Source organism: Lonchura striata, chromosome 7, assembly GCF_050655825.1.
Source record: "Lonchura striata isolate lonStrDom1 chromosome 7, ASM5065582v1, whole genome shotgun sequence".
NCBI classification, from domain to species: domain Eukaryota; kingdom Metazoa; phylum Chordata; class Aves; order Passeriformes; family Estrildidae; genus Lonchura; species Lonchura striata.
The window spans coordinates 8,059,753-8,083,546 of NC_140709.1; the positions used below are offsets into that span (position 1 = coordinate 8,059,753).

A 23,794-nucleotide genomic window follows, 5' to 3' on the forward strand; every position below is an offset into this window, starting at 1 on the left:
TTTTGTGAGACCAGTCTTCTTTGCAACAGAGCTTGAATGGAGACAATCACAGAGCAGGAACTTTAGGCTTTGTCCTTTGGTTGAGATCCCTGATGGTGAGTGCTTGCAGGCTCTTGGTAAATGTGGTCTTCAGCATTTGGCAGCAGTAGCCATTGGAACCTCTAACACTGGTGTGCAGGAGTTTTATTCAAGAAGTGTTTCATTTTTCTCTTTGTTTAGAAACAAAAAAATGTTTTAGTAAGGTACTACCCAGCCACAAATTACATTCAGAAATATGTATTACTTGAGGATTGTTTTTGGCAACAGTGCAATTAAATGGTTTGTGAAAAAGCTGCTATAAATAATGAGAAAACTTGAAATTGTATTATTCTTTGTTCAGCCATTTTCTGATTCATTAGAGTTAGACTGTAAAATCTATAATGATGTTATAGGTAGTGTTATATATAAACCACCATATTCAAGAGCTGGTATTTTTTCAAACCACATTAATAAAAGAGCCTATTTAGAAGATTAAATCCTTAAATCTCCATCTGTGTCTGCATTGTTGTCATGTGCCAGTTAGCAGATAGTTGTGGGGAAACTATGTGGTGTCAAAAGCTTCTCACTGTGTGGCTCTCTGTGATGTTTCCTCTTGAACACCTCTATCTTCTTGTCACACTCCGAAATCACAGCTCCTGCCTTGCCACTGATACACAGCCCAAAGATCTCTTTAACTGCCTTTTACTTATGGCCATTTCAAAGCAGCACGAAGCTAAAAATATTTTATTGTTGAAGGACTGCAGCTTACACTGTTTTAAAACTTTGTAGGTTACAGTCCAAGAGTTGCATTGGTTAGCATCAAAAAAATTAATTGGAGATGCCCTCGATAGTGACTGTGCTATGAGTTCACTTTATTGTAGTAATTTTTCTAATATTTCATCAAATATTGTTTACGTACAGTAACTTCATAAATGTCTTACAAGAATGTTGTTGCTCAATATCAAAATATCATCATTAATTTGAGACAAGTCCTAGTTTTTATGCCAGTCTCCAAGTTTTCAGCTAGCTGGAAACTCTCTTCTTTCTCACTGTGGGTACCATTAAGCTTTGTATGTTCAGTACTTGATTCATCTCTTTGATACTGTCCTTGCACAAATTTGCAGAACTATTTAAAATGAAGCTTTATTTTTAGAAACTGAACAATATTAATGTCTGCAGAGAAGAACCTTGTGAATAGTAAGGACTTGGTACATTTTTTAGAAGCTTTGGCACATTCATCAAGTTGTCCAGCTTTTGTCATTTTAAGTCAGTTCTTTGGAATAGGGTTTCACACAGTGCTCTCAGAGAAACTACAGTTCTCTCACCAGCACTTGTTCTGAGAGCTTCTAGTTCCTGTCTTAAACTGGACTCTGTCAGATGTCATTTAAATAAGGCTACACTGTGATGTTTAAAATAAGTTTGTGTTTCCTAGTCTGTGCCATTAACGCTTTAAAATAATTCTTACTTAAGGGAAGACGATGTCTTGGATCTGAGTTCACCTGCAGGATGCAGAAATTCTGTATTATTGTGGAAAGGCTGTGGATCCCTGCAATCCACATGGCCAGGAGTGTCCAGAGAGGATGGAACCTTGTGATGCCCATAACCTAGGGATCCCCAAAGGGGCTGATGAAGCAGTCATGCAGGCCTTGAAGACCCATGTCTAAGGCTACACAGGCAGTGGTAATTAGTATTTCTCAAGGGAGGAAAGAAAATGAAGGAAGCAGGCAGGCTTGAAAGTGGTTGGGAAGCAGGGGCAGTGGGGTGGAGAAAGGAGACAGATGCCAGGAGTTCCTATTTACACCATTTTTTCCCTTGAATACTGAAGACAGGAGTCCTGAACTTCAGTAGAAACCCTACAGGTATCTCAGACTCATTGCTGGCTGTGGTAATCTGGTTCTTCCACACGGCCATCCCGGGAAAGCTGCAGAGTTCAGTGTGGGAGGGTTTTGCCGGAGCCCACCCTAGGTCGGGGTGGCTTCATGTGGTGGAAAAATCTCTCCTCCAACCCATGCTTCCAAAGAAAGGCTCAGCAGTCTCTGTTGTCCATTTTCAAGGCAATTTATTGCAAGTTATCTAAAATATTTTCTTCTGGAGCTGCTGTGGTTTGCTCAGCAGCTCAGCAGAGGCACACACACACCCTGACATCCTCTCTGACTCCCGACTGCTTCTTCTCTCCCCCCGCCCAGGTCTGATATATATGATATATTACATGTTAAATGTTTATAGTTTTCCCCCAATGCCTATTACCTATATTAAATGGTGCTTTTCTACTCTAAACCAATCTGTGAGTGCCAACATCACCAAGAACATGGAGGTAAGGAAGAAGAAAGAGAGAGGACAGGGCAGGCCCAAATCCCTCCATCTTAAAACTTCTGATCCCCATGTACAAGACTTAAAACCTCCCTGTACAGCATTCAAAAATTCTTCCCTCTATTCTGTGACTACTTCTACTATAATATCTAAACTTTTATGACTTCTTGTTCTTCCTGCAAGGTTGGTAAATCATTCCATGGTTCAAACCCAAAATCACAGCTGTTTCCAGCTGCCTGCCAGGGTCTCAAATGCTTCTGACCTGGGCCCGGAATCTCCAAAAATGTCTGAGGGACATTTTGATTTCAGGTTTGGTCTGAAATCCTGTGCTGCAGCTGCCTCAGTCACTTCTGCCTGCTGTAGTTTCAGATCAGCCTTTGCCTGGCACGGGGAGAGGTCAGGAGCCAGGAGGAGTCTGGTGGCTCTGACAGGAACGGCTCCGCTGCCATTCCCTGGCTGGGAGAGGCTGGCACCTCTCAGGAGAGGGAGCTGCTCCTGGGGACCAGCCATGGGCAGGGGCTGCACTGAGAGACAGCACGGCAGCTCTGCCACTCTGGTGAGAGTAAAAAGCCCAAAAATGAGCAATCTCAGGCAGACTGGGCAGCATGGTGGGTCCAGTGGGCAGAAGCAGTGTTGGGGACGTGGGGACATTCCTTGCTGGGAGCTGTGATATGCTGAGGACTGCTGTGAGAATTCCCTGTGGAATTGCTTACACATGGTGTTGGGCAATTCTCCTTTTATTTATTGGAAAAGAGGGCCAGGGAGAGAAGGTGTCTTATATAGGTAGAAATGAACCAGCAATGGGTTAAAAAAAACAACATTCAAAAATTAAAGACACAATTGCTGTTGTGGGTGATGTGTGATGCTGAAGTGCATGTGAGCCAAGAAGGCACAAGAACATTACCACCTTCTGTTAAGACTTACCCATTTCACACTCATGTGAAAGAAATGCAGAAATGCAAAATGAAATAATGGGTATGTGTATCTGAAAAAAATTTTACCATGCTTTTGGAAGCTTGTGAAACACAGCAGGAGGTGGTTTGGTTATTTTTTTTTTTTATTTTTTTATTTTTTATTTTTTGTATAATCTTACCATAGCATTTATTAATGCAAAACAAAATTAAAGCATTTACCATAGCAAAAATAATATTTAATTAATAATTCAATAATAATAATTAATAATTATTATTTATTAAATAAAACCAATAGTAACTAAAGGCATGTGTAATTGTGTCAGAGAAACAATTCTGCTTGCCAAATCTAGATGGAAAAAATACTGTTTTCTGTGAGAGAAGGTTGGGGTTGTAAGAAACAGTTGTACTATTTTTGTAATTTTGTTCTTAGGTGTTTATGTGCTTTTTGGTCTCAAACTGTACCATGAACGTGGGCAATGCATGGCTAGGATTGAAAATATGTAAATGGTGCCTGGCAGGAGTTAAATGTGTAAGCACAGAGGGTGTAGGCTTAAGTGCACTGCTAGTTACAGAAGCATTCATTTCACATTTGTTATAAGCTACTGTTGGTTTTTTATAACTAATAGGGGAGCAGTTTACAGTTGATCTACTGCATAGAGAAAAAGAGCTTGTAGCTTCAGATGGAATAGTTGCAGCCTCAGGCAGTTTTGCTAATGCTTTCTATTACAAATAAGTTTAATAGTGTGCATTAAAAAGGATGTGTATTTAAACCTTTATGGTCCATACCACGTTAGGTGGAATTACAGTAAATTGCTACATTTCATTTCTGTAATTATCTTATAAACTGCTAGTTGATATTGTCCTGAAGTTTATGTTCAGGACATTTTAACACCAGTTGTATTTTGGACAGCTTGCATAAGATCATTTTATTGTCTCTTAGGGGTACAAAATTACATACCTATATTAAAAAAAAAAAAAAAAGAAAAAAAATCTATTAAAAAACCATGAGGGTTGCACACCTTTGGAAGACTGTGTAGAAGGGAGGGATCATGATCACCTCCTGTGCACATTATGAGCATGCACAGAGCAATTTTCCTATGGCTAATAATAGTTCTGGAAATGTATGTTTAAGAAACGTGGTCTTTTCCTTTTATTTCATTTTTTTCCATTCCTGTAGGAACTTGGAAGTAACAGCCCTCCGCAGAGGAACTGGAAGGGAATTGCTATTGCGCTGCTGGTGATTCTAGTTGTTTGTTCACTCATCACTATGTCAGTCATTCTTTTAACCCCAGGTAACCTTCTTCTTTATTTTATCTTATTAAAGGTCTATGGTTCATAATGCAGTCATCAAAAGCAATGAATGTTAAAATGTCTCTTGCCTTTAAGCATTCTTAATGTGTGTCTATTGTAAATTTAGTGCCTGTAGGGACTCGGGAGCTGCTGGAGGCCTTGTGGAGCAGAAATATTTGGGGTTGGGAATAGGTCCTTAGGATTTTGTTGGCCTTGAGGGGGCTACAGAAATCCTTGTGAGCTGGTGTGAGCTGACTTCAAGAGTTTGTTGTGGGTTTTTCATGTAATTTCAGATTCACTGGTGAGCTAAGAGAAAACTGAATGCCATAGAAAGCTGGTTCTGAGAATGCAACTTCTCACTCAGTCATGAACGTAGATCTTCCATCTGCACATGCAGAAGCTTCTTCCCTTTTCTTTCTTTCAGAAACAATGAGGGGAAAGTAATGGCTCAGTCAAAAAAAAGAAAAAAAGAGAGAGGGCAAGAAGTAGACAAAGAGAGCAAACACTGCACAAGTTTAAAAAAAAAAATTCTTTGAATCGTTTCGCCAGTTTTAAGAGTGCAAAGTAGCTGATTTGCATGGCATGCCTAGATAGTAAATATTGGCCTGCAAATATTCTGCCATTCAAGTGCTCAGTTTGTGTAAACCAGAAAGTTAATGAAGCTCTTTTCAGTCAAATAATGGTTCCAGGCTGTTTGGCCATGAGATGAAATCACCGAGGGAAGCTGTGCATGAGCAAGTACAGCAGCAGAGTGCTGCTGCTTTAAAGGAAGGTGGTGAGGCTAAATGGAAAAGGATCAGAAAGCTTTGCTTGTCAGAGGGGATGAGGCAGCTGGAAAGAGGATGCAGGAACACTATGGACAGTCTGCTTCCTCTGTTTTGTATAAATATCTACTCCTTGTGCATGGTGCTGTCCAAAATGACTGTCTGCTTATTTCCACTCAGATCAAGTTGAGAAAAATAAAAGCAAAGTTGTGCTGCTGTAGTCTCAGTGAATAGGAGCCTTCTTCAGGGAATAATAAAAAAGAGGTTTTGAGAGCACATGGTAGTGTATCCTGGTACACTTTAAGAGAGAAGACTGCTTTTGTTTCAAGGAGAAGGTAGGGGTTTTTTTTTGAAGACTTGTAAAATATCAAGTGTTTGCTGGAATCTACAATACTAACTTTCAGTTATGGCTCTTATATCTATATAGAATTAGTAATAATGTAAAAACAAAAACTGAAGTCTTTGAAGACACTCACGGAAAAAGAATAAACAACCTAGGGGAATGTTAACTTAAAAAAAAAAATGTTAAAAAGGCTCAGTTACAACATCTCTGAGGTTGTTTCAAAATCCAGAGATCTTGGTTGAAAACTTGTGTAAGCTGGGACCTACATTTCAGTTCAAGTCATGCAATTGAAAACTAGTTCTGTCAGCTCAGATGCTCTAAGATATCCCGTAGAGACTGATATAAACTAAAACCTTTCTCCCAGAATGTTCTAGGTCTGTAAAACTGGGCTTTCCTGTGGCTTGGAAATGCTTACCATGGAAAGCTTTGAGGTGCATTGTAGGATAGATAATTGCCCTTTTTTGGCCCTAATAATTGTTGTTCTCCCTTCACTTTCATTATTATTTTGATTATTGAATGAATATGAATTACGAATTATTTTTAGAATTAGATTATGTTATTAGAATTATGAATTATTAATGGTTTGGGAAGTAGATATTTTGCTACTCTGTTGGCAGGTACTAAGCACTACAGCTGACACTTTGTCATGCACATGGGTTAAGATCACTTTGGGATGTCCAATACTTGAGGGGAGAGAAAAAGTAGAGACACTTCTCCCCTCACATCTGGCTATTGTGAAGTGCTCATTTCCAAGTTGATGCTAATTTGTTATTATAAATATTTGGGTTTGAAAATCCTTTTCATAAAATATAATGGGTCTAAATGAAGATACTCAGTGCAAATGTCCTTTGTTACCTTGGGACGTTTCGGTGTTCATTTCTAATACTATTTTGAGCATCAGAGAGTCCTCTCCCTATTTAGTTCTGCCTGTATGGATGGGTGCTTTTGAGATTTCATGTAAATTCCCCTAAACACTGTACATCATGCTGCTACTTTTTATGGAAATGATGATAATTTCAGATGGTTATTGCTCAGAAGCATGATAGTTTCACTGGTATTTTTTGGAGGCAGAAGTGTACTTACTGATATGCCAAACACAACTGCAGTGATTTCTTTTGCCTGCAATTATTTACACATTGTTTTGTCCACAATATAAGAAAGTCTTAAGTCTGTGTACAACACTAACAGCTGTCATTTGACTTCTCTCAAAGTTTGAGTAACAGCTTTCCTACCTTTTCATAGAGGGACCAATACTTCCATATGGAATAGTATGTTTTTAAAAGAAGTGTAATTTATTGCGAAAGGCTTCAGAGAGGCTTTAGCTTCCACTAAAGATAGAAACTATGTTCAAACTAAAAGGAAATGATTGATTTTCTTTTTGTAATATCTTTTTACAAGAAATATAACTTGACTATACAATACTAAGCAGGATCCCTGTTGAAACAAGAGATGTATATTGACCTATTAATATCTTGGCTATTGTTCAAATCTGAAATCTCTGGTTGTGGTTTGAGTAAATGTATTGTACTAACAATATTAGCTACATTTCTGATCGTTTTATCTTGCTTTTAATCTATGATAATACTCAGAATCTTTTTAAGTGTCTGAGTCTTCTCAACAAAGAGATGGAAAAGTGATGTAAAACATTAGTGGCAGAGTCTGAATGAACTCTCAGCCCAGTAACCACTTGTTGGGGCTCAGGATCTCCCTGTGGACTAAGGAGTACATTAAATAAACCCCACTGCTCCCAGCAAGTAGAAATTGCTACACTGCTCCATACGTAGGAGTAGAAGGCTTGCAGGCAAATACCCCTGCTGGTTTTCTTCAAATTGAGGAGAGTGCAATGATAAAGAAAGTGCACAGAGATGCCAAAGAATGAAGTTGCTCTTGTTAAAGCAGAGGACTGGAGTGGAAAAACTTGGAAGTTTCAGAACAGGAACCTGTCTGTCCTCTGGGGCATTATGAATCTAGTGACTTTTGTTTAATATGGGAAGAGTCTTATAAATATATCTTTATATTGGGAATTAGTGGCCAGTGCAAAGACACAGGTGATTGTCCATGAGATGCCATAATTTGGTTTGTATGTCAGTATAAACACAGGCACCTTCTATCTTCTTCTTTTATTCTATTCCATGTTTTTGAGGTTTCATCTCACACTTGCATATAATGAAATAGTCTTAGGTAGATGTTTAGATATCAGTGCCTGTAAATCATTCCTGCCTTTGAATCAACTTGTTCTTGCTTTGCATCATGACAGTAAGTTCTACGTTGTGGGAATTATGTGAAGACCTATCTGATGAACCACTGTTGATCTGTATTTCAAAACTGACAAATGTTCAATTGAAGCTATTAGCAGCTGAAAGCTTCTATATGAAAAACTTAAGAACAGCCTAAGAGCTGTATGGTTTTGGCCTCCACAGTATAGGTGTTTTGCCACAACACTTAAAGCTATTTTTTCCTTTTAGGACTGTCAGTAGCTCTACCTTCATGTTGACTTACAGTTTCTGAAGGTGTGGAAGACTCAAATGCTTTTTCTAGGACTTGCTTACTGAGATATTGATGTTGGCATTTAAACCATGCCTGCTGATATGTGCACTTACTGTTGAGCAAAGAGGCACCTACCTAATCATAGACTCAAGGAGAACTCACACATGATAGAAAAAAAAGGGACACTTTTTCAGAAAAATTACTTTAGAGAATGTTTAGGTCAGACAAATGGTCAGAAAATGCTTTTTGTGGAAAGAGTTGAGTAAAATCAACTCTGGGAAGAGAATCCATTTGGACTATGTCCAGTAGATAAACTGTTCAGGGTTAGGATTGACCTCTCCATCTCTCCATACTACTCTTAAAGGAAAAGAAGGCAAACAATTTTTTTTTTTTTTTTTTTTTGGTGTTGTGGATATTCACTGCAAGAAGTTTCAGGTTTCTGTTCAGTTTTGTACAGACTCCCTCTAACTACTGTAAATTGGCAGGCAGGTTTTGATACCCGACTATTTTCTGTCAAGTTTTCTTCCTTTGTCATGATTACACAACGTGAGCCATGCTAATTCCCAGTTACACCTGCTGGCTTGCATACAGTTTGCTAGTGGTGTTTTCCACTTTTCAGGTGTCATTTAACATCAAGACTTTATTCTAATTTCTAGCATAAAACCTTTTTTTTTTTTTCCCAGAGAAAAGTCAGTAGGGAGCTTCAGTTAATGGCATACTAGAGTAGATAATTATTAGTTTTATTTGCTAAGTTAGAAGGCAAGTTTTATGAGGTGTTTAGACTACATTTAACCTGCAAAAATAATATCCTATAAACTCATGAAAAGTAGCAAGGCCATTAATTTCAAGTTTTGGAGTCTCCTAGTTTAGTAAGCACAAACAGGTTTGTCACTTTGAATTCATACATGCCAGTATTTGAACTGTTTTTAATTGGATGTACAGTTAAAAACTCTTTAGAATTTGGTTTTGTTTGTAATCTGTGTCATTTGCTATACATATATAGATATAATTTCAGAGTGAAATACAGAAATCTTTGGTAAATAGTGTGAGAACATTGAAAATATCATTCCTTTAAGGAATAATTCAATAAAATTTACAGGGAAATAAAAAAGAGATAGTAGGCTATTTTGTAATGTAATAAATACAAAGTAGTAAAAGGAAAACTTTAGAATGAAACAAGTAGAATCAAAGATTAGTTTAGGTTGAAAGGGACCTTAAAGATCATCTCATTCCAACCCCCCTGTCATGGGCTGGGACACTTTCCACTATCCCAGGTGGCTCCAAGCCCTGTCCTGGTTCTGAACACTTCCAGGGATGGGGCAGCCACAGCTTCTCTGGGCACCCTGTGCCAGGATCTCTTCACCCTTACAGGGAAGATTTCCTTCATAATACAAATCCAAACCTGCACTCTTTCAGTTTAAAGCAATTTCCCCTTGTCCTGTCACTCTGTGACTGCCCCAAAATCCCTCTCCAGCTTTCTTGGAGCCCCCTGAGGTATTGGGAGGTTTTGCTGGAGCCTTCTCTTCTCCAGGCTGAGCAGTCTCAAATCTCCCCCTGTCTCCACAGCAGAGATGCTGCAGCCCCCTGAGCATCTTTGTGGCCTCCTCTGGACCTGCTCCACCAGCTCCATGTCCTTGTCACTTGCAGAAGAGTTACCAAAAATGCATCCCAGGAACCTTCTGAGTTGGTTATGCCCTACTGTGCTGTCCCCTCAAGAGGTATTGGGGTGGTCAAAGTCACCCACAAGGACCAGGGCTTGTGGATGTGGGGACACTGCCCTCGGTCTTCCAGCTGGGGTGGTCTGTAGCAGCCCCCAGGGTGACAATAATGTCACCTGTCCCTGTCCCCTCTTTAATCCTGACCCATAAGGTCGGCTCCTCATCCATCCTCAGGTGTAGCTCTGTGCATTGCAGCTGGTCCCTGGCACAGAGGGATCCCCTCCTGTTCTCTCCTGCCTCTGGGTATCACCATGGTGGGGTGCAACTAATTTGTGCTTGTGCTCCATAAAGATTAACCCACTACTGTTTTGAGGGTTCCCAGGATGTGTAATTCATCCTGGTAGAGATAAAATGGGCATCTGAGATATTGACAGGGGGCAAGGGTTGCAAACAGAGCTCTGTTTTGATTAAAACTTAGCATTAGGAAAAAAATACTTCTAAAATATCTTGTAAGGTTGCTTGAAGATGCCATTTTTTTCAGTTTACAAATGCTGACCGTACTTTAAAACTTACTTTAAGATCCACTTTATATTGAGATTTCTTGCCAGGGATGTGATAGAAAACAGAGAGCAGAGCTGATGTTCCTTTCTTCTCTTATAGCTTCTCTGTACTCAGCTGATGTATTTTTTTTAGTGATTTTTATTTAAGCAGTTGGAAAAAAGTCTGTCATAGGTAAGGCAATTTTTGACAACATAACAGCTTGTGTGAGCTTGATTGCTAGCTGGCAAACTGGCAGGAAATCAAGGGTCACTATAAGTAGAAACAGACTCAGGTAAGGTTAGAAGGGGAACACGTTTGGAATTATAAACAGCAACAGGACCAGGGTGTGTGGAATCCAAACAGAGTATTTAAAACACCTTGTGGAGGGTAGGTTGTCAACAAGGCTGTGGGGGAAGGGGATAATGGGCATGAGGAGAGCCCAGTGTTGGGTGCTGTTAAGTCAGAAGCAGTGTTTGAAGGCACAGGAATGTGTCTGTGGAGCTGAACAGAGCACACATAACAAGATGTGCTTACTTTGAAGATAAAAACACGGTGTGTGGCAGGAGCAAGAGCTAACAAGGTCCCATGATGTGTAAACAGAGGGATTAGGTATAAATCAAGAGAGATAATGTTGCTCTGCTGTAAAGTTCCTGTAAGACTGCAAGTGGAATATTGTGTCCCATGCTGGACTGGCAGATGAAGGAAAAAAAAAAAAACTAAACAGACTATTTTGATTCCTAGAAGGCAGAAACAGGACAAAAAGCTTATTTAAGGATTAGATTGTTTGTTTTGTGAGGGAGGATTTGGACAACTCTGCATGCTTGGCCTTACAAGACATGAAGTGCAAGAAGAGTTGATTACAGTGGGTGAGTGCTGCTGCCACGTGGCAGGGAGCAACAGGCAAAATGCAGCAAAATTCATCATGAGCATTAAAAGGGGGTTTCTCTTCAGTACACCAAGGATGCACCTTATTAACATCAGCTGAAGTGACTGCAGCAGGCAGTGCTGAGATTTAAAAGGCAAAAATACAATATTGCTGTTGATTCCAGTAAGCTTTCTGCTGAACCTCTAATTGAAAAAATTGGCTGAATGAAGACCAATAACAAAACTATTGACTTTATTCTCTCTGAAGGGTCACATTTTCATCCAACATGTATTGCAGGATATGACCTTTACAAAGCAGGTTTCTTTGTTAAAAAAGTCCTGGTAGCATTGTGGATTGACACAGAGATAACATGATTGCTGTCTGATTGCTGTGATGGCAAATTCTCTCTTTGTATGTGTCTGTCATCAGAGCACTGTTTAATATCAGTAAGGACAAAATCTGCCTAACACAAAGTTCCTCTCATGGAGAAGAAGAGAAAAACTCATAGAGAAGAGAAAGAGTGCAGTAATTTATTGTAACCTGCCCAATAATACAAAATTCTTTTAAAAAACCTGGCTGGGCATTGGACTGGTGGTGTGGGGAGTGCACAGGTGCATCTTTTTGCACAGGCAGCAAACAGCACAGCTTTTGGCAGCTGCTGTTCCAAGCAGCCTGAAGCTGCAGGTGAAGTGCAAGCTGCTGCCAGTGATTATTGCTTGGAAACTTGGTGGGTTTGTATTTTGACACTAAAACTTTTGCTTTAATAGCAATGGTTCAACATCACCACTGTTAGTGCAGCAGTTCACTATTGAATCTTCACTACTTAATTTTTTAGCTTACAGCAGAAGAACACTGATATTTTGCAGAGCTTCTTTTTTAGTTTTCTGAAGTGGAGGTGATTTTAGATGCAGGAAAATAATTTTGGTTTATTTAGTTTTTTTTTGTAAGTCGATATTGGCTAATGTTCAGGAGCACAATATTCCTGGGTCATGTGTGGGAAAAACACAAGGCTGTTAGCCAAGTTATGTTGTTCACATCACTAGAAAGCAAGCACAGGCTATAAAATATGCATGTAGATTTGTTTTTAATTTCATTGTAAATTGTTGAATAGGTGAAGTTGGTTCCAAATTTACTTGCAGGACTTTTTTATCTAGTTTCTCTCAGTGTAAGGAACTCAGTATGGCCAACATGCTTTGCTTGTCAGGAAATTCTGGTTGTTTTTTTTTTTGTAATTTTTTGTGGTGTGGGACTGTGGTAAGAAAGAGCTTTGCTATGAAAATCCCAATATAGTAAATAGCCAAGAACTAAGTCCTATATTTTTCCTGTCCAAAAGGTACCAATTCTTTGTTTCCTGAAGCTTTACTGAACAAAAATTATACTTGTTATGAAAAAAAAAAAAAAAGAGCAAGGTATTGTTATCATGCTTCTATAATTCCAGTGTTTTGCAAACAACACTGAATATATTGTTTTCAATAATTATCTAAAATTATCTTGTTGTGCTTATTTTAGATGAACTTGCAAATTCATCAGAAAACAGATTATCCTTGGAAGATCTCTTCAGGAAGGAGTTTATAGTTCATAATCCAGAAGCCAAATGGATTAATGGTAAGTTTATAAGCTCTCACTTAATTTGAAACTGGGTAAAAAATTTAAGTCTTGAATAATATTTTCCAGTCACTGAGAAAAACAAAAATCAGTTAAAATTTCAAACCCTCTTGAAATTGGCCAGTGTCCCAGTTTTCCTTGTTGCTCTGAATCATGTCTCTTTCATTAATTTTTGAAGTGGATTTCTAATTTTAAAACCCTGTCTAGTAGAAACTCACTAAAATTATCTGGTTATGCTCCTGACTCAGTTGGAAGCAGTGATGAAGAATTGTGTTTAAGAACTGGACCTTGTGTGGGGATTCACAGGAAGATCAACTCTACTAATACCTGAACTTTGGGATTTGAGAACTGGTTCTCTTTGCATCTAGAAAAGACTTGAATATTTCAATATATTTGTACAGTCATGGTAATTTTCTGATGACTACAAATTGTATTTAGCATTCTAATTTATTAAATGATTTGTGCATGGTATGCAGATTCCTCCAAAATTAAGCAGTTTTAATGTAAAAAGTGGGAAAAAATCAAACTTTTTCTCAACTCATTGACTTCCTTTTCTCTTGCTGCCATGCCTTGTTCACTTTCTCTCTGTAAGAAATGTACAGGGAATGCAGTAGCAACTGTCTGGTTTGTGTCATGGTAATCTGGGTGTTCCTGCAGGTGACAAAATTAAAGGAATGACCACAGGACTTGTGCAAAACTGGGCAAGGCAAAGGTGCTGTGGGGTGCTCTGTGCAGGGCAGGAGTCTGGCAGGCTGGTGGCTGTGTGTAAATTCAGAATGACTTTGCATGGAAATGTTGCTTCAATTATATCAGCTGTGGCATTCAGCTGTAGCTAGGACTGCTTTACTTAGTAGGGAGCTGTGTGATTGAATTCCTGCTTTGTGGTAAACTCTGAAGAATGAAGTGGGTATAATAAGCATAAGTGCATTTAAAAGCAAAAGCTTAAAAAGGAGAAAAGTATGGTCAATCATTTATTTTCAGGACCTGCTCTGGTGTTGTTTCCCATTAGTTTAGGGATGAGAGAAGGGACACTCAGTGAAGTTTCCTGCCACTCTTTTTCCCCAGCTACTCCAATGACATCTCCCCTCTCTGCTGAGTTGCCCTTAATTTCTTCTTGGGACTGGTTTCTGTCTGCAGTCAGTGCAAAAAAAAATGTGATACTGGGTAAAGCTGGAACAGTTCTGTTGCCAAGAGAAGTTTCTTGTGTTTGGCAGAAAACTCTTTCCCTGCAAGACTATTTGCTAATGAAATCATAAAAGCTGGTTTTCAGTTTGCTGTCCTCTGTTAAAACAGCTGCCTCTGACCCCACCCCATCTGAAAAACACTGGTCCTAATTGTCAAATAAAATTATCCCAGACCCACTATTGTAAATTAAGGTGGTCACGAAAAGCAGGTAAGTACATAGTGGAAGAAGACCATTATCCTGTTTCCATCTATTATTCATGTTACTTAAAAAATCCATGAGATGATTCTCCTAAGAACTCTAGTAGTTCTTCATAGCATGTGCATAATATTCTATGCATAAAAATAGTGCTAGTTTCAAAACCCAGGACAATAAAACTAAAAGGCCGTGGATGGAGGTACATTAAATATTGGTGATGTTATAAAATATGTAGTTTATTGTATTTCTTAACTCTCTTCTACAGCCTGTAATAACAGCAAAGCTTCTTTTATGAGTTTTCCAGATGTGGTAAAAAGAAATGCAGAATTTGATGCTAAACCCTTGCTTGGATACAGGTTTCTCCTGTGGTCTTCAAAATCCATCTTAAAAGCTCCTACAGTGAAATATAATTTTATTAGCCTCATGCAAAAATATCATTTGTATTAGTATCATGCAAAAAATTGTTGTAAACAATCCAGTGTAAAAGCTATGAGATTGTACAGGTATGAGCTTTTCAATCTCTTGAAAATAATATTAGAAATGCTATTTATTAGAGAAAGGCCCTGTGTTTTATTAACAGTAGATTGGTACTAGTATCCAGTCTTTCTGCAATTATGGTTTTCTGAGTCAGTGTGGAAAGTTCTAAGCTTGCAGTCAGGTGTTATCCTGAGTTTATTGGCCAAAGAAACAATGAAGTCAAATCGTATGAAAAAAAAAATAAAAGAGGAAAGAAAGTACATTTTATTTGTTAGAGTATGCGTGTGTATGAGAAGTGAAGAAAAAGTGGGGATAATTAAGGATTTATGAATTGTTTAGTATTTTTGATGAACACAGAAAAAATATGTATAGGTTTTGGGATTTTTTTGCATTTTCTTTGAAAATAGCCAGTATAGTTAATGATATCCAATATCTTGGGCAATAAAAAACCCCAAGCAGGAGTTTTGTGAAACAGCATTTCTGCTTCCTGCTTCTATTTTTATTTTTTAAGGCTTTATTTTCTGGCACTGTGGCATTGCAGTGATGGTATTATATGCATGGAAAATGAAATACATAACTTCAGATTCATTACTGTGGAGCTGGAGGGGAGCATTTGGCACTTTCTTTGGATATTGGCAGGATAAGTGAACTCTGCACAGGATGATTTTAACAGAAAATAAATAGCTACTTACTCCCTTTTGCTCCTCTTGGAATAGGATAATTTGCATCCATCTGAAAGTTTTATCCTCTTTACCTCCTGGGAAGGGGTAGGAATAGAGATGGAAGAAGTGGTTCCTGCTGCAAGCAGTGTCTTCAGGGTCTGGAACATGTTTTGTAGAAAAACAAAAAGATTTCAGGTTTTCAAGTGGTGGATGACTCACTCTGTCCTTAGGTAAGGCCTGGTATTTAACTGCTGCCCTTTAATGAAACTTTCCCTACTGATCTTTGGATTTCTCTGACATTATCTCCCAATCCTGCATTATTTCTTTCTTGTTTGAGAGCTCCTTCACTACAAAACCCACCCCCATGCAGCTATTTCTAGACTGCTCTTTCATAAGAGCAGCCCTTAAATGCAGAATCTTTTACAGCCCATTTCCTTTCCTGCTTGAAACTGAGTCCACAATTTTATGGGCTTGCCACCAAAGTTAATAATTATGCAAATGTCTAAAGTTGGAGAGGAGATGTTGGTCTTTATCTGAGATAATCAGATGTTGCTGAGGAAAATAAAAGAAACACTATGAGCTAGTCTTAAAAGTGACAAAATATATTCCCATTTTATATAATATGTAAAGATGTACCTGTGCAGATATCCAGAATTGCTTCCTTCCTTTTTTCTCTTTCTATTTTGGTTTATTTCAAATACAATATATATTTTTTTAACCTGACTTGGATTTTTTTTCTTTCTTTGAAAGATTTTAAAAAGGAAAGTGCAAGAAAATAGGGATGCTAGCTAGTAATTTTCTTGAAAATAACTTAGTAGGGTGCTAAGCTTTGTCAGTTATAAATCTGATTACTTTGGCTGTAAAAGGACGTGGTGGAGAGTAACCCAACCTTTAACCAGTCCAATCCGTGTTAGCTGGAAAAATGTTTAATTGCAGAAGGGATTCCAGTTGTCTGGCATAGTTTTGGAGACTTTAAATGAGAGTACATCTTCCTGTAGCTTTATTGATCTTCAGGTTTTCTAATAGGAAATAAGAATTTAAAAAGCTGCTAGTGAATAATGAACGTGGTTGAACCTGACAGCTCATGGGTGCAGAGTGAAGAAATTTTTCAGGATATTTTCCCAATTTCTCTCAAGTTACTTGGAAATGTGTATGCTCCCTTGTGGGAAATACTGAGGACTCAACAGATTTGCATCCTTTTACTGAGGTCTGTATTTACACCTTTTGTTCCAGGGTCTATTGTCGTTAATGACAATAAAATTCAGAATATTTTTGTGTATTCCTCTGTGAATGTGTGAGTTGCTGGCATTTTTTTTCTGTTCAGACATTCTTTGCCAGTCTTTCCTGTATATGTTAGGGTACACTGGCTCCTTGGTGGCACTGTCAGATGTGTGCATAGCCAGCACAATGACAGTATTTTTCATATCTTTTAATAAAGAGTGTTGCAGAAGGCGCAGTCTGAATGATGGCAGGCACTACCCTAGAATCCTGTTGGTGCAAAAGCTCAGCAAATCACCTGAGCGTGTGTGTGTGTGTGTGTGTGTGTGTGTGTTTGTATTTTTGTGTGTGTTTTTGTGTTTGTGTGTGTGTTTTTGTGTTTGTATGTGTGTTTTTGTTTGTGTGTGTTTGTGGGTATGTGGTTTGGTGTGTGTTTTTGTGTGTGTGTGTATTTGTGTGGTTTTGGATGTGTGTGTGCGTTTGTGTGGTTTTGTGTTTTTGTGTGTGTGTATTTTTGTGTATTTGTGTGGTTTTGGATGTGTGTGCGTTTGTGTTTGTGTGTTTTTGTGTGTGTGTTTTTGTGTTTGTGTGTGTGTTTTTGTTTGTGTGTCTATTTTTGCGTTTGTGTGTGGTTTTGTGTGTGTTTTTGTGTTTGTGTGTGTGTGTGTGTTTCTGTGTGTGTTTTTGTTTGTGTGTGTATGTGGGTATGTGGTTTGGTGTGTGTGTTTTTGTGTATTTGTGTATTTGTGTTTTTGGATGTGTGTGTATGTTTGTGTGTGTGTTTTTGTTTGTCTGTGTGTGGGTATGCAGTTTGGGGGGTGTGTGTGTTTTTGTCTGTGTGTGTCTCTGTGTGTTTTTGTGTGTTTGTGTTTTTGTGTGTGCCAGCACAGGTGACAGGTTTTGTGGTGACACCTCAGGGAGGGAAGCCAACAGAGTTCCTTCCTTTACCCAGCCAGCCCAAAAATGAATGCAGCATTCCAATGGGAGCTTTGTGGAGGAAGCATATGTTTGCACCTCATTCTCTTATAGTAACCCCTGTTTTGGAATTAGGTTTATTACTTTTTCCACCATAAAATCCAAGGTTGTGACAGCAGTCTCAGCAGGCACACACCCTGTTCAGATTTAATTTTCAAAGCAAATAATTTTTAAATACACATACATATTTTCAAGGCAAAGATTCTTCAACTTTTTTTGTTTTGCTTCTTCCCCTTTTACAGTTTTAATGTGTTTGGAGATTGTAATAAACCACTCCATCTAAGTCAGGAATATTTTCACTCCAGTTTTTTTTTTGTTAACTCAAGCATTTGCATTAACTTTATTTACTTGTTTTATTTTTCTGTTTTTATGGTGTTTCCAGATTTCCTGCATTAGCCTCAGCAGAAGCTTTCATTTGCTGAGTAATTGCTAGTTCTCATGTGGGCATCTTTATTTTCATGCAGGGAGGAGAAAAGAGAAAAAGTGATGACACCCCTTTTGAACATCAAAGAAACCTTGGGATTGGTTTAGGGAGGAAATACCTCTGCTCCCCACATTTATTTTACAAACATTTATTTTGTTTAGTGCAGTCTCCTAAAAAAAAAAAAAGAAAAAAAAATATAATTTTAAAGCATTTTTACTTTACAGTTGACCAGTGGTTTCACTGTCATGTTTTTCAGATTGTGTATTACAGCTAGCATGGAAGAAATATTCCTTCAGCTTCTCATAACATGTTTGCTTTCCTTAAAGAGCAACTGAGAGAGTGTCTGCCCATAAATTTATCTGTGGTTGTCCCTGGCACGTTTCTCATGCATTTGTCACCTGGGGAGTGAAATGTGTAGGCAGTGGCCTTTACTGGAGCTGGTTCTTCCCTTGGGTCTCTGTTGCCTCTTGTTTATCTTGAAAAATAAAATAAAAAGTGGGCCTGGGAAACCTGGGATGAAGGTGATTGAAATTGCTTTAAGATTATTTATGATAAAAATGGAAGTGGTTTGGGAAGCACGACACAGATTCCACAGTAGCACCTATGCCAACTTTGTGCAATAAAAATATGGCTTAAAACATTTGGCACTTCTTAAAAGAAGCTTTTCCTGTGCATGAGATAAACACAAACTTGTTTTCACAGGGCTGAGTGTGTTGTGATGTTTGTCAATGGATATGGGTCAAGTTCAAGAAATAATCCATCACTGAGCAATAAGAGATTCTTCTCCAGGAATTTGTTGCTGAGTTGGATTCAAGAAGCGAAGAAATACCTCTTTTAGAATTAATTACCTCTTTTAGAATACCATCTAGGTATGTTGCGTATGTTGGTATCACCCTTGCAATCAGTGATGGATGTTAAGAGTGGAGTCCTGAGTTATTTTTCTCCTTGTCCCCTAAATGGGATGGGAGTGGGAAGTGGCCAGGCTGGAATGTAGCAGGGGCTGTTTGGTGCTCGCCAGTTTGCTGTGATGTTAATTAATTAATTAATTATCTAATGCTCTGGCAGGGGCTTGGGCAGAAGTGAAGAGGGGTGTGCTCAGTGTTACTCGTGCCAGCTCTGCACAGAGCATTCATTTTTTTGTTGGAAATCTCTCTGTGCAGAGCCTGGGGCTGGAAGCCAGGCCAGGGAGTTGTTTTGTTGCCTGGGGTTCTCTGTGAAGAGTTCATTTCTGAAAGGCAGCAGAGAGGGTTGGACTTTGATTCTCTGTGATGCAAAAAGCAGCCTGGGGAAGTACAAGTAAAAAAAAAAAAAATCCTAAGATAGCACTCCAATCTTTGGAGGCTTTCAGCTAAAATTCTTCTTTCTTCTTTCCTAAAACTCCAGCAATATGTGAAATACACATCCCAGTTTTGCCAAGTCTGAAGTCAATGTTTTGGGAAAGGCCCAAAAAATTTGAGAAGATAGAGCATCTCCAGGCTGGCAGATATTTCTCTCAGAAACTGCTAAGAAGGGGAATAAAAGGCTTGATTGATACCATTCCACTGATTTATTAAAACAACTTCCTAAACAAAAGAATTCAAACAATGTTTTTGTGAAACAGAGTGAATGATTCAGTTTTCTCATTAGGGAACAGACTGGAGGAGTTTGGGGCTGTGTTTGTGCTGATGCTCAAGATTCTCTGGGAGGCAGCTGTGGATGGGAATTGGTCATTCAGGGAAAGGTTGTGGAGGTACCACCCCTGTACCAAGAATAATGTGCATTGTGCTGTCCTTTGCTCCAGGAATTGTGGTTTTTCAAGATTTTGATTTAGGAAGAGTTTTTATTTTCTCTTTAGTTTTGGTTTATCTGGGTGGTTGGTTTGGTTTATTTATTTTGCCCTCATAAAAATCTTTCTTTCCAACCTACAAGTATTGTGTACCACAATGAGGTAATTTAATAAGTAATTTTTCCTCTTGGCTATGGTCTAGTCTTTAAACAATGCTACTTAGTGGCTGTTTCACCTGATCCCCCTGTCCCACCACACTGTCAGGACCTGCTGCAGGGACTGTGCCCTTTCTGCTCTCCTGTAATTGATGTCTCCAAGGTGCCACATTTCTGCTTCCTCAGAAGCAGATCTTGGGCACTTTCTGCTCAGATCAGTTAATCCCTGTTGCTGCATCAATACTGGTGCCACTGTTAATGATGGTGAACAAGCATTAAACAGTGCTGTGCATTCAGGGCCATTAACTTGTGTCACCACTGGATTCTACAAATGACTTCTCCCTTCCTCCACCAACATTCTTTGTACACCTGGACAACATTCTGTTAGTTGTGGCTTCTGCAGTATCCTGTGGCTGTTGTTTTTTCTCAAGCAACACCATTACTGATTGCAAAAATTTTTTTTCCTGGCCATTTTCTTTTTGATTTTTACTAGGTATGTTGCATTCCCTCCACAGAATACTTTAAATATATTTTCCTTAAGAGTCCTTGCTTCTTGGAACAACTTACTTCTGGTTGTATTTATTGAGATGTAGCCTGATTCCATGCTAGTTGAAATCTTCAGGTATGGGATAAAATCCAAAGATTGGGACATTAGTCAGGAAAAAATGAAATTAAGTATTCCAGCTAGAGAGAGGTCGAACTACCTTTTGCCACCAATAGTCAAAACCACAGCTAATCATTGCAATCCTTCTTAAAATTTATGTCCCTATTGATTTTTTACTTATTCCACAGCCCAAAGCATTAAGAATTTAACAGAGACATCAATATCCTTAGAAAACATTTACACAGGGAGAGTGTATCTGTTGCACAAGGTGTCTTCTGAAAGAGATTAGCAGAACGATTTACATTTTCTAATCAGTATTTCTGGATAGTAACCTAATGTTGAAAGGTTAAATGCATCAGTTCTGTGTGTGAACCTCTGGGAAAGTGGACCAGACACTAAATAATTCTGAGCTCTCCCTGTTTGTTGAAGCAAAAGTCTCCTGAGAGCAGTGCACTATATTCCCATAGTTTCCATAGTGATGTTGGTGGAAGAGGGAGGCCTTTTCTCAGTAGCACATTTCTGGCTAAGCCAGCAGTCCTTAATGTGATCAACAAGTCCAAACTGAATGTGATGCATCATTACTTCTGGGGTGTAGCCCCCTAGGCAGATTATTTTTGTTGCATGAGCGAAGCTGAGCAGTGGATGAAGCATTTTGGAAGGGTGACAGATGGTGGGTGCTACACAGCAGACTCGTGAGTTCCCTCCAGACTTCCACACTGGTTACTCATAAAGATTCTGAGATGGATCTGTGTGCATCAGCAGGCTTATGTACACATGAAGGGGGGTAATATTTTCACCCCCTGCCTGCTTGTTCAGTTTTCCCCACTTGTCATCAGCACAAAGTGTGCTCATTGCCCAGCTGGAGCTGCAGCCCGTTCCCCATGGGATGGATTTGTGGTGGCTTGTTAACATCTCCTTTGGAAGCTGCTGTTCAGACTGCAGCTGGCTTCATGTTCCTTCTCAAAGGCTCATTTAAGTCTGCTCTAATTGCTTCATCAGCAATTGGATTTTCTTCAAAGGAGTGCAGTGCAGGAGGGGGATAAGGCTGGAGTTGTAGGTGTGTGCAGCAGCAGCACAGTTGGCTGATTCTGCCTGGTTTCCATTTGCCTAAACCAAATCCTTGAATTTTTGTCAGTTTTCTTTCTAGACACTTTAACAAACAGTTGTGTTTTGTGGCAGATAAGCAAGCTGTACAGTGCTTAAAGTCAGTATCTCTAAAAGCCAAAGTTTTACATTTCTAATCCTTACATTTTGTTGTCCATTCATGTTTTTTCTTGGATTAAGAGGCAGTAAAACCATGCTTTCTATACCATTCTGTCTAGCTCAAATGTTTGCATAATGAATCCATAAAGATTGCATTTTTTAACACGTTTGTATCTATGACTATATATACACACATAAGTTTATTTCACTTTTAGTCCTTTTTTAGTTTTCTCTCTTTAACTGATTCCATTGTGGCAGATTTCAGAGACACTGACTCATATTTCCCATTTATTCAGCCATTTTCCTTGTCTGTTTTGCCCAGGACAGGATTATTCTTCATATGAAAATGTGGTTGGCACTCGAATGATTTTGCTTTTTATCTCTTTCAGTGAAAGGACTTGAGTAGGTTTAGTATGTTTAGGTTTTAGTATCTTTGGGAAAGTATGTTTGGATTTATCTGTCTACATGTACTAAGCTAATGTGTTTGGGGTTCTTTCAAGGTCTATTCAGTGCATCACTTCTGTTCAATTCTCACAATAAAGTGTGAAGTGCAGTGAGAACAACCGTGCTATAAACTTTAAATTATTACATTTTTGACAATTGGGTTTAATTACATTTTTAATTTAGTGCTGTAGATATCAAAAGTGTCCCCCATACTTTCTGTGTGGCACTGCAGATTTGAGAGGAACCCAGAGCTACTTGATCTTTGCTTGTTTCTCCAATCTGACAAAGTTTATGGGCAATTTGTGTGAGAAACTTGTAGCTAGTAATCGTTAGAGCAGCCATGTATTGTTTTTCCACATCTGTAAATATGGATTGGCTTTGACCCACTAATACTGCAGTAAGAACTCAGAGCCTCTTTACTGAGATAAATTAAACTCCAGGCACCTTGTAAAAAAAACTATTATTCAAACAGGGGAATGGGAGAATCAATCAGGTTTTTGACAGAATTTAGATATCAGCCTCCCATGCTGAGAGTCATTTAACTTCAGCCCAGTTTTTACCCATGTTTTCCATGATAACTTTCTCCTCAGGGGTAAAGCACATCTTTAGTTTTGAGAAAGGTATCCATAGCTGAGACTTCCTTGATGAATGCAGACCATCTTATTTAACTGTGCCTCAAAGGGAAATGCAGAGTGTGCTTTCTGCACTTGCAGCCTACTTTAGGCATAGGACTGACTGAATTTCTTCTGCAGGTGGAATATTGATTTTTAAGTTCAGTCAAAGTTACTTGGAAGCCTAAAGTTTTCTGCAAATCTGTAAGTTGCACTTTGAAAGTAAAACTTAGAAGCACTTTAAAAACGTGGCTGTGAAACCCCAGGACTTTTGGGTTGTTGTTGTGAGCAATATCAATACATGAAGCAGGTAAGAGAACCTGTTTTATTGCAGGACAAGAGAATTATTTTGACTAATTTCGCAAGTTGGTTTTTGACCCCATCCTAGAGCAGCTGTCTCTGGGATAAAAAGGCAGCTTTGTTTCTTCTCAGGTCTGGAGTCTTCTCTGCCAGATTGGGTCTCTTAATTCTGTGATGATGGTTCAGATAATTATGATTTTTTTATCAGGATCTCAGCTGAGACAGCTCATCTGTAAAGGTCACTAAGCTTTCACAGTGACAGGTGTGGTTGGCTGAAGATACATTTGTTAGAAATGCTTTCTGATGCTTTCTTTTTCTTTTTCGTTTTCACTTGCAGGTTTTGTAAGAAGGAACGTTTTCTGTATGAACTTAGTGAAGAAAGTTTCTCACATTTGTGATTTTTAATTTTGAATGTCAAAATCTTATCTTTGGCATAATAATTTCATTTTGACATTGTTATTTTAATGTGTTTTATATTACTTGGCCACACTATTCATGCAAAAATGATGTATTATTGGAGTGAACAATTCAAAATTTAAAAACAAGTATTTCAATATATTCTCTTTGAAATTCTGAGGAATATTTTAACTAAAAACTAGTGAAGTATAAGGTTTTAAATTTATTCTAATTTGGAATAAAAATGATTGCATTATCCAATATTTATTCCTTTCTATGGGCAGTGTAGAGAAGGAGGCTCTAACCTGTATTATCAATTAAAGCACATTATAAATTTCCCAAACTATGATGTCATGGTTCATTAATGGAAATCTGTTGCAGAGTA

General features: G+C 38.5%; 1 protein-coding gene across 3 annotated transcripts in view; it reads left to right on the forward strand.

Moving 5' to 3' along the window:
• The window catches only part of DPP10 (dipeptidyl peptidase like 10), a 438,809-nt gene that overhangs the window by 239,145 nt on the left and 175,870 nt on the right, over window positions 1-23,794 (forward strand). For all 3 annotated transcript variants that reach the window (XM_021548741.4, XM_085584875.1, XM_021548740.4), the window contains 2 exons: window positions 4,420-4,534; window positions 12,699-12,794. In XM_021548741.4, the coding sequence (XP_021404416.1) occupies window positions 4,420-4,534; window positions 12,699-12,794 (211 nt within the window). The remainder of the gene's footprint in view (window positions 1-4,419; window positions 4,535-12,698; window positions 12,795-23,794) is intronic.